This window comes from Thamnophis sirtalis, unplaced genomic scaffold, assembly GCF_051295495.1.
Source record: "Thamnophis sirtalis isolate CommonGarterSnake01/CBP01778 unplaced genomic scaffold, rThaSir2_p1.2 scaffold_8, whole genome shotgun sequence".
Classification (NCBI taxonomy): domain Eukaryota; kingdom Metazoa; phylum Chordata; class Lepidosauria; order Squamata; family Natricidae; genus Thamnophis; species Thamnophis sirtalis.
Window position 1 is genome coordinate 80,030,067 of NW_028261388.1, and position 15,909 is coordinate 80,045,975.

The window sequence follows — 15,909 nt, forward strand, 5'->3', positions numbered from 1 at the left end:
CTATAAACAAATACCCAGGCAATGCTGGGTTATCAGTTACTAAATATATAAAACAATAAGAATATCCTTTGAAATGTAGTCTTGATCCTTCCTTGCTACCAAATACATTCATCAAATTATCCTTAAATTAATTTTCAAATGGATTGAGGATAGTGTGTAATGAACCAAAACTTTATATCTGATTGATATATTAGTTCTGTTTCCAAATATACAGAATGACATCTTTTTCCCTATAAAAAGAGTTAGGATATTGAATTGTGCAGTCTTTAAAATATGATATGTAAGTGAATATTCTTATTGACGTAATCAGCTCTGCTTTTTCTCCATTTCTCTACTCTTGAGGTTGTGATTGGAAATTGCAAGCTCCTGTCAGCTTCTCCATTGAGTTTTCTTGTTGGAAGCCAGCAAGAAATCCTAAGTCTCAATCACATGAGGTTTTCACTTAATGACCCACAACCCTCACTTAACAACAGCAACTAGGACTGCTGGGTTTGCAGCTGCCAAGTGATGTGGCCATGTGACATCCTACTTTACAACCATATCGTTAACAATGGAAATTCCAGTCTGAGTTGCCATCATTAAGCAAGAAGAATCTGTATTTTGAAAGGACAATTAATTCAATGAGATTTCCCCCAGGTATCTATTTATACAATTGCTGCTTTAATCCATTTTATGTTACAGTTCAGCGAGATATACATATATATATAGAGAGAGAGAGAGAGAGAGAGAGATGTAGTTATATAAAAGCCATTATATGATCATCCCTGTTACAGTTACCTGTTCTGTTCCTCCCTTCACGGCTCTTAACAAACGCAAGCAGACAAACTTAAAAGGAAGTCTTTCTTTATCAGTTCTCAGTTCAAACTGGCTTCGAGCCCAAAAATAACATAAAGACAAGTCTCCAACAAGAATGCAAAACAAAACTCTTACAAGCAATGCACTTCTTCCCAAAGTCTCCACGAATCAGGTTTACGTGAAACACCAAAGCACTTATCCAAGTGTAACAAGCAATGTTGTATGGAACCAAGAAACCCACGAAGGAACGTATGTTGACTCCTGCGACTAGGGCGTGCCGGCATCTGTTCTTTTATCTCCAAACCTGCCTCTCACAAGCCCCAGCTGCATAATGAATCTTGTATCCCGAAAAGACTCACAGCAGACATCTGCTGAGTCACCACAGTTACCATACCTTCCTTTCCCCCCCCCAAAAAAGATAAAGAATAGTACAGAATTCCTGCACTTGAAAGATATATATAGAAGAAAACATCAACAGTAATAAAATTGCTAAAAACTCTCTTAAATTAATAGCTCACTTTTGTGTACGTTCTTCTAAAAATACATTTTTTAGTATTTTAGCAATGGTAGATTTAATACTGATATGCACTTTCGCATTGTTCTTTAGTTCCTTTACTTCCCGGCAGAAATAGCTGAAAGATAAACACAAGCTTACCTTCTCCATCAGGCTCTGTTGAGCTCCTGAAAGGACACTAACAAATCCCTCCAGGGATGCAATGAAGTCCTGCTTGATGTTAGCCCCTTTCTGGGAACTGCTCATCTCTCCCCATCCATAGTGCATAGTATTCAAAGCTGGGATGAAGATATCAGAAAGCAAATGCTGGACACTGTTTAGCAAACCACCATTTGCCGTGTCCATCATGTTGAAAACTACTTCCTGATGATGGAAAAGGGAAAAGCATTAAGAGTTGTTAGCTTGGGGTGCTTCCCAGACTTTTTGATATTACAGCTCATATTTTAAGCCAGTATGGTCAATGTTCAATGATCGTGTGTATGTATGTGTGTGTGTGAGAAAGAGAGAGACAGACAGACAGAGACAGAGAGACAGAGAGAGAGACAGAAAGACAGAGAGACAGACAGACAGACAGAGACAGAGAGAGACAGAGACAGAGAGAGACAGAGAGAGACAGAGACACAGAGAGAGACAGAGATAGACAGGGAGTGACAGAGAGAGACAAAGAGAGACAGAGACAGAGAGTGACAGAGAGAGACAGAGACACAGAGAGAGGCAGAGAGAGATAGACAGAGAGACAGAGAGACAGAGAGACAGAGACAGAGAGACAGAGACAGAGAGAGACAGAGAGAGATAGACAGACAGACAGAGACAGACAGAGACAGAGAGAGACAGAGACAGGGAGTGACAGAGAGAGACAAAGAGAGACAGAGACAGAGAGTGACAGAGAGAGACAGAGACAGAGACACAGAGAGAGGCAGAGAGAGATAGACAGAGAGACAGAGAGACAGAGAGACAGCGACAGAGAGACAGAGACAGAGACAGAGAGAGACAGAGAGAGATAGACAGACAGACAGAGACAGACAGAAACAGAGAGAGAGACGGAGAGAGACAGAGACAGAGAGAGAAAGAGAGAGCCAGAGACACAGAGAGACAGAGAGAGACAGAGACAGAGACAGAGACAGAGAGACAGAGACAGAGAGAGACAGAGAGAGATAGACAGACAGAGACAGACAGAAACAGAGAGAGAGACGGAGAGAGACAGAGAGAGACAGAGACAGAGAAAGAAAGAGAGAGAGAGACAGAGACAGAGAGAGACAGAGACAGAGAGAGACAGAGACAGAGAGACAGAGACAGAGAGAGACAGAGAGAGATAGACAGACAGACAGAGACAGACAGAAACAGAGAGAGAGACGGAGAGAGACAGAGAGAGACAGAGAAAGAAAGAGACAGAGAGAGACAGAGAGAGACAGAGACAGAGAGAGACAGAGAGAAGCTGACTTAGACATAAATTATATTGCTAAATCCAGTTTATATGATTGACAAGACAACGGATAACCACAGGCAATACTACAATTTCTTATAATCACGTGACCAAAGATACATATAGAAAAAACTTACACGATGAATATTGTCAGCATTAATTGCTTTAGAAGGATTAGTTCTAATGAAGAACACACATATACCAGTTAAAGCGACATCATCTCCCTCGGTCACAAATAATTTGGTCTTTTTGCCTTTAGCAGAAACAGGATTAGTTCCGGTTGAACTTTCATGTCCTATACAGGGGAGAAAAAATTATGTCGTTTATGTAGATAAAAGCAAAACATTTATCAGGAATTCGTACTATGTTTCATGTCCGCATCCTATTGTATTTCCTGTACTGTTAAGATCACATCATCTAATTCTATCTATCTATTTATCATACTACTTGGGAAGTGGGGCTTATTTTACATTGGGTTGGCCTCCAAAATATCACCTATTTCTCTGCAGAATCTTCTTGTAGTCTGAATATTAATTTGGAATAATCTACCCCTCTGGTTTTTATGAAGATGTTGAATCAGTGGAGTATCCCACATCACAGAGAAGGGCATTTTGTGATCTGTTCAAAATATTGGTTTTTCTTTTAGAGTTTTTTTTCCTTTACATTGCTAGTTCTAGGCGAAATCTAAATGCATCGCCTTCAGCAATTTTTTAAAATATACTTTGATTTTGTTTATAATCTTCCAAGCTGATGAAGAAAAGGCCGAATTATCAAGGCATAAAACTGACAGCTTCTGGAAGAGGAGGCTTTGAGGGGGTCCAGCTTTCCATATTAAGAGCTGCAGTCCCTTTGAAGGAACCAGATCGGGAAACAGGCTCCGCAAGGAATTCTGAAATTCTATTTTATTATTTCAACAATAATAGACTCTTAAAAGCCTGGCAAAGATTTTCTCTCTCCACCCTTCTTCCTTTTATATCAAAGAAATCAAGGCAGAGCGTTTTTTCTTCTTTACTTCTTTTCCTTCAGGGTTAAGCTGGTGTCTGCTTTATGTTTTAAATGGTTTCGTTGAATTGTAGGTTTTGTCTTTCAGTTTTATCATATATTTTTACTTTTTCTAAACTGCTGCCTTGCATGAACCAGCCTCACCATCTGAGAAAAGAGTATTGCGGGCATCTCTTTGCATACCTATTTCTGGTCCCTCCATGTCTTGATAATAAAACATGACGTGGCGGAAACCTCCAGCAGAGAAGAATTGATCAATACGCTCAATCTGTTAAAACATTAAACAACAGAAAGTTAATGGTTTATACCTAGAATTTTAAAAGGAATACATACAACAGAGTGTTTAAATAAGACCATTTACTGATAATTTTAATATAACGAGTAAGATACGCTCTTCACATTCGACATATATTCTTAGCAGATGCTTAAGGGTGTCTGCTGCTGTTTCATGGGACCAAAAAATCTGCATCTAAAACATGAATCAATGCTCCAACTTTGGATATGGAGATCAAGCAACTATGGTTCAATAAATGCAAGCGTATGGTGACATTCAAAATACCCGCTTCTACTATTACATTTTAACTGTTTAACTTTATTTCGTTGAAATACGATTAGTTCAAAGATTAAGCCATACTCAAGAGGGGGTTCAAGGGGAATTGGCTCTATTCTATAACCCTGATTTTAAGCATGCTATCATAACCTCATTTATTGATTATTGATGAGTCGTGGTGTTGGAGTGGTTAGAATGCAGTACTGCAGGCTGCCCACAATTTGGAGTTCAAGCCTGATGGGCTCAAGGTTGACTCCACCTTCAATTTTTCTGAGGTTGGTAAAACAAGGACCCAATATGCAATATGCTGACATTGTAAACCACCCAGAAAGTGTTATAAAGCATTTCAGGGCATTATATGAATCAGAGGTGGGTTCCTACCAGTTCGCACCTATTCAGTAGAACCGGTTCATCAAATCTACCGAACCGGTTAGAAGAGGTTCCACCAGTGGACCCGGAAAGCAGGCCACACCTACAGAAGAGGCTCCAAACTTTTTTGAAACCCACCACTGGTCCTTGGATATGATTATTCTACACTATCATGCTCATATTTATAAAACTCAGTGCCTCTGTGAAAGGTAAGGATGGCTACTGCGTTTGTGGTGCAATCAGAACATTGCGTGTGTTGAAGTTGTTTTAACGCAAACCAAAGATGCCTTTTAAAAAACAAGTTTACATCATATTCTTATGCATGCCAGTGCTGTGTGTGAGGTAATTTAAGGTGGTTCTGACAAGTGTCGTTGGCATCTTCATATCCGGTCACATGGGCGGCAAGCCACTCCCATCCGGTCACATGGTCGGCAAGCCACTCCCACAAAGGAGGCCACACCCACAGAGTAGGTTCGAACAATTTTTGAAACCCACCACTGATAGGAATCTAAGTGCTACTGCTATTTATCTGTAATCTAACAGTCCAGATTTGTTTCAATTTACCTGGAGAATAGACAAGGTGCCACTTTTTAGAAATGTCGTAGAGGTTGCTCTAGCAAAGCGTAATAGCCTTCATCACACATGAAGAGAATGCTGCTTTCCTTCTCAGATAAAGCTGTTTGCCTTCTGTGATGCAATCTGAATATTGGAGGGGAACTATGGCTCACTCAGAAACAAGGTACTATTCACAACTCTACTGCGTGCCATACTGCCACAGTTCTCCTAGATCAGAGGTGTCAAACTCATAGCCCGTGAGCCAGATACGTCACACGCTGGGCATGCCCACGCCCGGTTTAGCGAAGGGGGGGAGTCGTGTTACGTCACGTAGTGATGCCGTGATGATGCGAGTTTGATACCCCTGTTCTAGATAATGATAAATGTCAAATCAATGCCAGATTAAGACCAACAGATTCTTAAATACCGCCAAACAAAAATACCTTTTAGCCCTTCCATTGTTTAACAGGTAAGACATTAAGACTCAAGAAATGCGGCTAATTAAAGTTCAGTATGGCAGTGGAAGATTTAAGGGAGGAAAAACATCCTCTTGTGGTGCTCCTCTTTGTTGGTGCCCTTAATTACACTTATTTTGCTTGGGTGGTTAATTCAGGGCTGTAAAACAGCTATACCATGGAAGTGCTATGTTAAAAAAAAAAAAAAAGAGCATTTGTATGGTGAATTTTCAGAAGGACTTTATTTGCTTCCGAAAATTGACTTTCAAAAATACTATAAAATCCTGCTTCCACTTTCTATGCACAGCAGCAGTCCACAAGGCACAGAATTATTTTTGCACTCAGTTGGAATCTGACAACTGGATCTACCCCCCATCATACCTGATTTCCTTCAAGGACAGCATCTTCCACTTCATTTTTCTCTAGGTTCACACAAGCAGAAACAATTGACAGTATGTAGTCATGTCTACCATCCAGATGAGCCCGCTTAGCTTCTTTCTCCTCTTTCAGTTTTTGCTGCAGAATCAAAGTTTCTATTATATTGTAGCTGTATAAGAAATTGAACTTGCTTCTCTATATGTTTTAAGCTATATATATGAATTCATATGATATTATATATATATATATGTATGTATGTATGTATGTATGTGTGTGTGTGTGTATGTATGTATGTATGTATGTATGTATGTATGTATGTGTATATATATATATATATATATATATATATATATATATATATATATATATATATATATATATATATATATATATATATATATATATATATATATATATATATATATAGTGTTTTTATTTGTGCTGATAAATAAATAAAGGGAGACTAGCATAGATCTATTTCAAGCTATTTAGCTCTCATCAGCTAGCCATACCCTTGCTGGGAATCGAACTCCAAGTCATTTAAAGGAGTGTGTGTGTGTGTGTGTGTGTGTGTGTGTGTATGTATGTATGTATGTATGTATGTATGTATATATCGTCACAAGAGACCTATTTATCAGCACAAATATAACATTTATTTATTTATCAGCATAGAGGCAATAGAGCACAGGTTCGATTCCCAGTAAGGGTATGGCTAGCTGATGAGAGCTAAATAGCTTGAAATAGATCTATACTAGTCTCCCTTTATTTATTTATCAGCATAAATATAACAAATGTAACAAAAAGGCAACAGTAAAAAATATTGGGTTTCTATCTGGATGGTCTCTTGTGACGAGCCGAAGGACAGAGAATGGAAGTGTGACCTTCCTCACACACACACACACACACACACACACACACACATATTCATATGAATTCATCATTAAATATCTCAATGTAGCAATGTGGCATTATCCTTTGTGGGTTAAGAAAGATGAGACCACATGGGGAAAACTGACGGTTCACAAGATGCAGTTGCAATATTGTTGTGGCCCAGCAGGAGCCGTTGAAGCTGCCACAAGACTCTGAATTAATTCTACATGATACTTGGAACGCTGGCATGTACCTTTCCTTTAGCAAAACTAATTATCAAGCCTCTTGAAATTTCCTGAAAATGTACTTTAAAATTACTTTAAAATGAATGTTTAAATCAATCCTATTCAAAGCCCTGACGGATCAGTTTTATAAATTAGTCGTTGATAAAATGAAAACACTTGCTAGTCTTCCCATAGTTTGAACGATAGACCAAAAACAAATTTGACTAAATCTTAAATTGGAGTAGGATGCTTTGGATCAAATCTTTACTTGTACCAATTGAAGCAAGGTCACCTTTGTCTCAAAATCTATCAGGTTAGATTGGTGTGATGCTTTAAAACACACCTAACCATTTGATGACCAGAGTATTGTATTCACCCAGCCCTATTTTGCCCAGTAGATCATGAGGGTTGAACAAAACGATTAAATTAACTAAGGATAAATTTATTGTGTGAAGATTAGCCTCTCAGTATCTGACAGTTCAATCATTTGTAATTAGTGGTGTTTATATTAGTGATTGTTTTAAGTACAGAGGTTAACACAGTTTTAACAGCAAATATCATTTTCAAGAATATTTCATAGAGTTGATGACGGTTCATATAATATATCCATATGATATCTTTTGGGTGATGAAGGACAGACAATTTAAGCCTCCAATTCAGGAGTCTCCACATAGGGCTGCCCTTGAAGAGTGTTCGAAGACTCCAGTTAGTCCAGAACGCAGCCGCGCGAGCGATTGTGGGTGCACCCAGGTACACCCATGTCACACCTATCCTCCGCGAGCTGCACTGGCTACCCATTAGTCTCCGAATCCGCTTCAAGGTGCTGGTCGCTACCTATAAAGCCCTACATGGCATCGGACCTGGGTACCTGAGAGACCGCCTCCTGCCGATTACCTCCCTCAGACTGATTAGGTTAGGTCTCCTCTGGATTCCATCTGCCAGCCAATGTCGGCTGGCGACTCCCCGGGGGAGACCCTTCTCTGTTGCAGCTCCAGCCCTCTGGAATGATCTCCCTGTCGAGATCCAGACCCTTACGACCTTCCCGGCCTTCCGCAAAGCCACCAAGTCCTGGCTGCTCCAGCTGGCCGGGGGGCCTGTGAAATATCCAGCCCCACAGAAATTGTGAATGTTGTGGTTTTGTTTTTAAAGTGTTGTCTTTGTCTAGTTTTCCCCCTTTCCCTTGTCTATTGTGAGTCGCCCGGAGTCCTTCGGGAGTGGGCGGCATACAAGACAAATCAAATCAAATCAAATCAAAATCCAGTGTTAAAAAAAAGGGTGTCCTCATATGCGTAGCTACTCTACAACGCAACCTTCTCAAAAAAGAACTTCATTTCCAAAAGACGTCACACCACGGGGTTGAAAAGAAAGCCAATTATTTGATAAAGCAGCCTGAAAGATGGAAAAGATCTCATTTCACTCTGGCAGCAAATTGCCCGCAACAACAATTCAACAAAAGCTGCTAAGCAACCAGTTACCAAGGCTGGAGCAAACAAAACCTTCCTGAAGGGGTGTTTCCAGTTCCTGAGTTCAAGCTATCCTTTTTAATTGTGGCCAAAAATTAGCTCTGTTCACTCATTCAAAATGTCGTGGTGCTTTTTTAAAAGTGGGCCTATCTTAAAGAATAAGAGGTCACAACAATACAGCAATATTATAAGAGACTATCAAGGAAAAGAAGGTAAACAGTTGTCCCTGATTCTCCAAAGGAAAGGCTATTTGATCTAATGAGCTTAGATTTCAAGAGGATATCAATTCCAGCTACACATTAGAAGCTTCTCAATAGAAGTAAACTAGCAGGAGTATGAAGGCGGACTCTCTCCACTGTCATTTGCTCCAGTACCTTGACCCAGAAGCACACTCTCTTCGTGACCTGACAAATGCGCGCACGACAATAGCGTGCTGACAAAACCGTGACGAGAACACCGCGGTGTCATAAACGCTCCCACAACAACGCGCCGACAAAACCGTGCCCACAAAAGCGCGATTTAAGTTAAGGTAAGGGTTAAGGTTAGGGTTATTACATTGTTTTCATTGTTTTTTGATGGCGCGCTTTCGTCGGCGCGCTTCTGTGCACATTCATCGGCGCGATTTCGACCTCGCGGTTTTCTTGCCGCCGTTTTGTCAGCGCGCTTTTGTTGAGTGCACATTTGTCGGTGAACCCACTCTCTTTATATCTAGGTATGCTGGCTAATAGGAGTTCAAACGTCAATTCCAATATGTCTATCTAATTTTTTAATAGTAGAAAGGTCATCAAAAGGATGCCACCCACCTCTGAAGTTCATTGAGACTAAAACGTAGCACACCCTCCATAAAAACATGAGACATACTCAAGATTTCCAATATGTACAGATTGGTTCATTATCTGGATTAGCAATCTGGCTATAACTTCACATCAAAATATCACATCAAGAAATATATACTGTATGAAGGCTAGGCTTATGATTAAAATACATACATTATTCATTCTAAATGGAGGACCAGCTCATATAATAGTAACACTCATTCTATAATCATAATGTCTGCTCTGTTTTAACAAATGAAAACATGGCAATAAAAAATTATCTTTTAAATTATTACATCCCTGTGGAGGGACCTCAAAATCACCTTTTTCTCCAAGTTTTACAAACCAATTTGGTTATGTGCTCCCATTAATACACACGTTCCATTTACATTACACCGCAAGGATATATCACAGGTTTTTTTTTAAATATATATATAAAGTTGTAAGCAATACTACTTTTTTTTCCTATATAGCCACATAAGGATTGGTAAATTTTGCAGATTTCACTTCCATTCTTGCTCCTTCTTACATCTCTCCATATCTCTTACCTTTAAAACTCTTGTAACACTTTGTTTCCAAAGCTGTCGCTTCCCAGTTCTGAACATTTTATTAGCTGAAATTTACTACTGGCGTTGTTAATGTTAAAGCAATGGGATCAGCATTGCTTTACTGAATAGAAAACTTCCCAATTTAAGGATTGCTTCGAAGTTCTCACATTTCTTAAGAGTACTCTGGATAAGATCAATCTGAACAGAGTCAGACCTTCCCGAAGCTCACCCAGCCTTTCTAAGTCTCAAAAATATGAGCAATGTTGACAAACTTACATAGCTTGAGTGTTGTTATGGTAGGTGTTGACTTATAGAGCTATTGTGTTAAATTTCCCTATCGTTCTTGGCAGAAGTCAGTACTCCAATAACTTTCAAAAGAAAGTTTTGGTTGATTGCAAATGAAGTTGCAGATGAATAAATGCTAGATATGGTGTATGGAAATAAGAGTTATTCAAGAATAATAATGGCTGGGAAATGAAATTATTAGGGATGTTATCAGAAGGTGCAGTTTAGCAATATAAAGCTCAATTTTGTGTGCATGAAATAAATTTACAGTTTAAATGAATATTAATGTTTTAACAGCTTAGTGAAGTCTCCAGGTTGAAATAAAGCATTGCTCTGGACATCAATTGCTGAATCTGATGCAATTATTACAAAGTCTTTGTTACTATTGATAGCTGTTCTGACCCCCCCTCGTCCCACACCAACACACACTCTGAGCCAAAGATAAGTTACGGCATTTAATTAACAGACAGACAGGTCCTTGGCAGCAAACCGGCACAAACAAGCTTGGGCAGCAATCCAGCACAGATAAGCCCTGGCAGCAATCCAGCCTGCCAAGCTCACAGTAATGTTCTCCAACATTAGTTCCTGCGTTGACTTCTGCAAAAGGGGTGTGTGCACAAGCAGTCCTTTTATAGTCTGGAGAGCAGCCTAATGACCACCAGCTGAGTGCAATTACCTCCTGTAATTGCACAATTGTTCCTTACGCCTATTAGCTCTCCGGTGCCGGGCATCTAGGAACCACTCCCTTGGCTCCTCCCCACTGCTGACGTCCGGATCACACTCCCTTGTATCCACCCCACTGGTCCAAGGCTCAGGCGCCTCCTAGTGGCCAACCAGCCTCTCTGCGCCCTGCTCGGAGTCGGAACCCTGTCCAGGGTCCTCCACATCCTCCAGAGACGACTCATAGGGCCCCTCGCTGTCGGAGTCTGGTGGCAGCTCCAACGGCTCCTGCTGGGCCACAACAGATAGGTATGCTGTTTTCAAAGTATTTGCAACTTTAGTTTTCCTCGATATGATGGTTTCTAGGTGTGTTGGATCATCTTCCCACATTTTCTAGACAGCAAGGTTTTTAATGAATAATAACTACTACCCCAATAATTATATAGTTCTCCTGTCACACTTATCCCTGTCTTGCTTTGCCACTGAATTGTCCCTATTTCACACTATCCTCTCAACTTCTCAAACTGTCTTTTTCCAATTTCCAGGCCAACTTTTTTAAACATTTATTTTGCCATAAACCACATTTTAACTTCATTTTAACTACTACTGTTGGTTCTGAATCTGTTTCTAATCTCTCCCTGTTCAGTTCTTGTGGTTGATTCCTAAATATTAAATTTTAGCGAAACCAATCATTTGGTTTACCAAAGGAACACAATTGCAAATATCAACAACTTCAATTCCAAGCAACGGAAATGCTCAAACGTCTCATGCCATCCCACTACTCAATGCCAACTGCCATGCTTGATCCTGTGGCTGTTAGTATAAGAGGAGCAAGACAGTAATTCTGTAAACATGGAAAGGGAAAGTTGTTATGTCCAGGTGTAAAATTAAACTGGCTCATGCTGTGCAAGGCTAATATTGCAGCAGAGTGTTCAGAGCAGATAACTGTTTTAAAAACAGGATACCACCTCCCAGCTCAGGATACGTTGCTTGGAAAGGAACCTGTTTCTTTTGCAACGCAGTTCCTTTTTAAAAAATTTGAGGTTGGGGTGCCCTCAAGTGGAAAATATAAAATATGCTGTACTAAATTCATTTTTAAGAACATCATTTTTCAAGTAAGGATACGTAAGTACGTTAAAGTGTTGAATATTTAAAACCAGTATTTCAATTCCTCCAAGAAAGCCAGCATTGTCCAGTCGACAACATACAGTGGCAATAAATAACAGAATGACTAATTGTCCTATGTTCAATGGGCAATTCATCCCATGTTTAGTGGGACGTAGACAATAATAATCCATGGAGCAATCTTCCTGATAATAGGAGCCGGTGAGCTTATTCTAGGAAATAAACATGGAGATGATTTGGTTCTCATTGAATCTCTTTTTGGAAATAAAGAAACAAACCTGCATACCTTTTGTGAATTATGTGGAATTGTTTCAGTAATTTAAGTCTCTGCCTAGGCATTTTCTTCTCCTCTGCATTCCTTGCCAGTTGTAGATGCTTGCAAGAAATGAGTTTGCAAGCATCCTGAAAGGGATGAGTGCTTGGTTCTCATGCAGCCAAATCACGTTCAGTAGTGTAAAAATGCCATCACCACCTTTCTAAATGCTGACTGGGGTGGTTTCAGTGGTTTTGTCTCTCCAGTTCTCTTTCTTGAAGGGTCTAAACAGCAAATCAGTTGACGAGGGTGAGAGATGTTGTATAACATGATTAAATGGAATTCATTTCATCCTGTCAGGCTTAGCTGAGTCTTTAACATTTCCTTGTTGACACTGATAGGTAGGTTGTGGGAATGGTATCACACTTACTACAAGGGCTGTTCTATGTAATCTGAAAACTGAGACTATAGATATTTGTATAGTAGGATTTTCAGTCTAGATAGGTATGTGTTGTGGCCCAGCAGATGCCGTTGGAGCTGCCACCAGACTCCGACAGCGAGGGGCCCTCTGAGTCGGCTCTGGAGGATGTGGAGTGGATTACCCCCCTCCAAGAAGCAGTGGCGGAGAAGTGAACGCCAATATAAATAAAAGAAAGACTCAGCAAATAGTTTTGGGAGGATGGTTTGGAGAAATAGACAGCAGTCTGGATAGAGTTTAAATTTTTAAATTTTGATAATTGATATTGAAGAAATTGAACTCTGAGATTGCCCTGGGAATTTTTTTTTTCTTTCCTAACTACTCTTTTCAGTAACAACAGTGCCATCTAGGGACAGCCCAGAGAATATATTTTTAAAAAATGGCCTTGAACAAAATGCAGAGTGATTTAATAAACAGAGCGGTCATAAAAACTGCCACATTAAGACAAAAACATCAGCTGTGGATTCATCTTTGATGCTTTTGTTTTCCACTTTTCTGATTATAACTTTGGAGCTCTGGAACTGTTTTTGGAACTGTTTGGAACCGTGGAGCTTTTGCTTATATTAAGAATAGAAGTTATGTTTCTTTAGGTGGATCTGTTCCTTGTTTCTTGTTTTCAAATCAACTTCTTTCTTGATTTTTCCTTACAATTTTCCACTTAGTGAGTACTTATTGGATTTTTCCTTTTTATTTTATTTTTTGTCTCTCCTTTTTCTCCCCTCCATTTCTCTCCCACTGTTACGAGTTGGAGGGAATAAGGCGGATTAAAGATATATTTTCATTTTACAATTGTGGTTAATTTTTTTCTCTCTCTCTCTTTGTTGGAATTTGGTTCGTTGTTTTTTTTGTTTCTGATTTTGTCTTTCTATCTTCCACTGCAATTAGATTAAGGTATAAAGAACCTGAAGCTTGCAGGAAATAAGGGGGACCAAAGATATATTTTTATTTTACAACTGTGGTCAATTTTTTTCTCTCTCTCTTTTTGTTGGAATTTGGGTTTTTTTTGTTTTGTTTCTGATTTTGTCTTTCTATCTTCCACTGCAATTGGATTAAGGTAACAAGAACCTGAAGCTTGCAGGAAATAAGGGGGACCAAAGATATATTTTTATTTTACAATTGTGATCAATTTTTCTCTCTCTCTCTCTTTGTTGGAATTTGGTGTTGTTGTTTTTTTGTTTCTGATTTTTGTCTTTCTATCTTCCACTGCAATTGGATTAAGGTAATAAGAACCTGAAGCTTGCAGGAAATAAGGGGGACCAAAGATATATTTTTATTTTACAATTGTGGTCAATGTTTTTACTATTTTTTGTTGTTGTCCTTTTGGCTGGAATTTTGTGTTGTTTTTTTCCCTTGTTATTTTTACTTTACTACTACAATTGGATTAAGGTAACAAGAACCTGAAGCTTGGCCCACCAGACTTGGAGAGGCGACCTTCAAAATTTGGGTGTTTTTTTTTTCTTTTCTCTTTTTTGCTATTTAGATTATAAAAATAAATGAACAAGATGAATAAGATAACAGCATACTCCTCATCGACAGCAACAACCTCCAGCCCTAAAGCATAAAAGATAGTAATAACAATAGTAATAGAAGTTAGACTTATATACTGCTTCATAGGGCTTTCAGCCCTCTCTAAGCGGCTTACAGAGTCAGCATATCGCCCCCAACAACAATCTGGGTCCTCATTTTACCCACCTCGGAAGGATGGAAGGCTGAGTCAGGTATCCTTGGAGTTGTTTGCAGGCTCCCTTTCTTAGGGAAGTCCCTTTCTGGAAGCTCCATTTGCAACCATTATGAGTCTGTGATGACTAAAAGGTGGCACTGACCACATATGGGGTTGGTTAATATTTGGTAATATTCTAAGACATTCGTTTCTTGTTCCCAGAGTCAACTGAGCTCCGACTTCAACAGCCAACACCATCCCATTGAGGTTGGGCTTCTTCTTCTAATTATTTAGCAATAGCAATAGCAGTTCGACTTATATACCGCTTCATAGGGCTTTCAGCCCTCTCTAAGCGGTTTACAGAGTCAGCATATCGCCCCCAACAACAATCCGGGTCCTCATTTCACCCACCTCGGAAGGATGGAAGGCTGAGTCAACCTTGAGCCGGTGAGATTTGAACCGCCGAACTGCAGATAGCAGTCAGCTGAAGTGGCCTGCAGTACTGCACCCTAAACCACTGCGCCACCTCGGCTCTTGATAAAGCTAGTATGGAGTTAAAGAGTATGTTACAGGCTATGCATAAAGACCTCAAGGAAAGAATGACAAAGTGGATGAAGACCTGAAAGAAAGAGATAATGGGGGGGGGGGAAATGAGCAGAGACTGCAGAAAGTGGAAGAAAAAGTGGAAATAACAGAGAGAGAAGGCGTCTCTCAAAGGTTATAAGGTTAAGGTTATAAGGTTTATTTCACTTGTATGCCACCCTATTCCCGGAGGGACTCAGGGCGGCTAACAAACCCGGGGGAAGGAATACAGACAAAAGGAAGAGACAACAAACAAACAAACAACAACAATTGAGTTTCTGAACTCAAAACCAGGTAGGATGGTTTAGTAAATAAGATTAGCCCTCAGGCCCACAATTCCTGACACCTAAGCCATTCTCAAGTGTACCAGTGTCAAACTCACAGCATCACATTGCCGTCATCATGTTTTCCCCCTTCGTGGAGCTGTGGTGGGCGTGGCCTGCGCGTGACACATCTGGCCTGCGAGCCACTAGTTTGATACCCCCGCAGGGCCTAGTGTTGCTATCCCAGCTGATGTCAGGATCTCCTATTTTAGGCAAGAGAAACTATTAGCTCTCCTTAAATCACACCTACTGCCACCAGGTGCCACCTCCCTCCGACCGATTAGATCGCACAGACTGGGCCTCCTCCGAATCCCATCTGCCAGTCAATGCCGACTGGCGACTACACGGAGGAGAGCCTTTTCTGTTGCAGCTCCGACCCTGTGGAACGACCTCCCCGTCGAGATTCGCACCCTCACCACCGTCCAGACCTTCCGCATAGCCCTTAAGACCTGGCTCTCCCGTCAGGCCTGGGGATAGGTTCCCAATTTACCCGCCCGAGTGTTGACTGTTGAATGCAAGTTGTGTCTTATCATTTTATTTTGTTCACATATTGTTTTTTTTTGTATTGCACCCCCTTCCCTA

At 40.2% G+C, this 15,909-nt stretch overlaps 1 protein-coding gene across 2 annotated transcripts in view; it reads right to left on the reverse strand.

Moving 5' to 3' along the window:
• Positions 1-15,909, reverse strand: part of DNAH5 (dynein axonemal heavy chain 5) — a 202,374-nt gene that overhangs the window by 177,109 nt on the left and 9,356 nt on the right. The window contains exons 1-5 of one of the 2 annotated variants that reach the window (XM_087721976.1): positions 9,962-10,201; positions 6,045-6,179; positions 3,918-4,002; positions 2,870-3,027; positions 1,451-1,672 (exon numbers count right to left, since the gene is read on the reverse strand). In XM_087721976.1, coding sequence (XP_087578102.1) covers positions 1,451-1,672; positions 2,870-3,027; positions 3,918-4,002; positions 6,045-6,179; positions 9,962-10,018 — 657 coding nt within the window. In that variant the 5' untranslated portion in view covers positions 10,019-10,201. Of the gene's footprint in view, positions 1-1,450; positions 1,673-2,869; positions 3,028-3,917; positions 4,003-6,044; positions 6,180-9,961; positions 10,202-15,909 lie in introns of those variants that run through there. The other variant, XM_087721975.1, reaches the window with a different exon arrangement.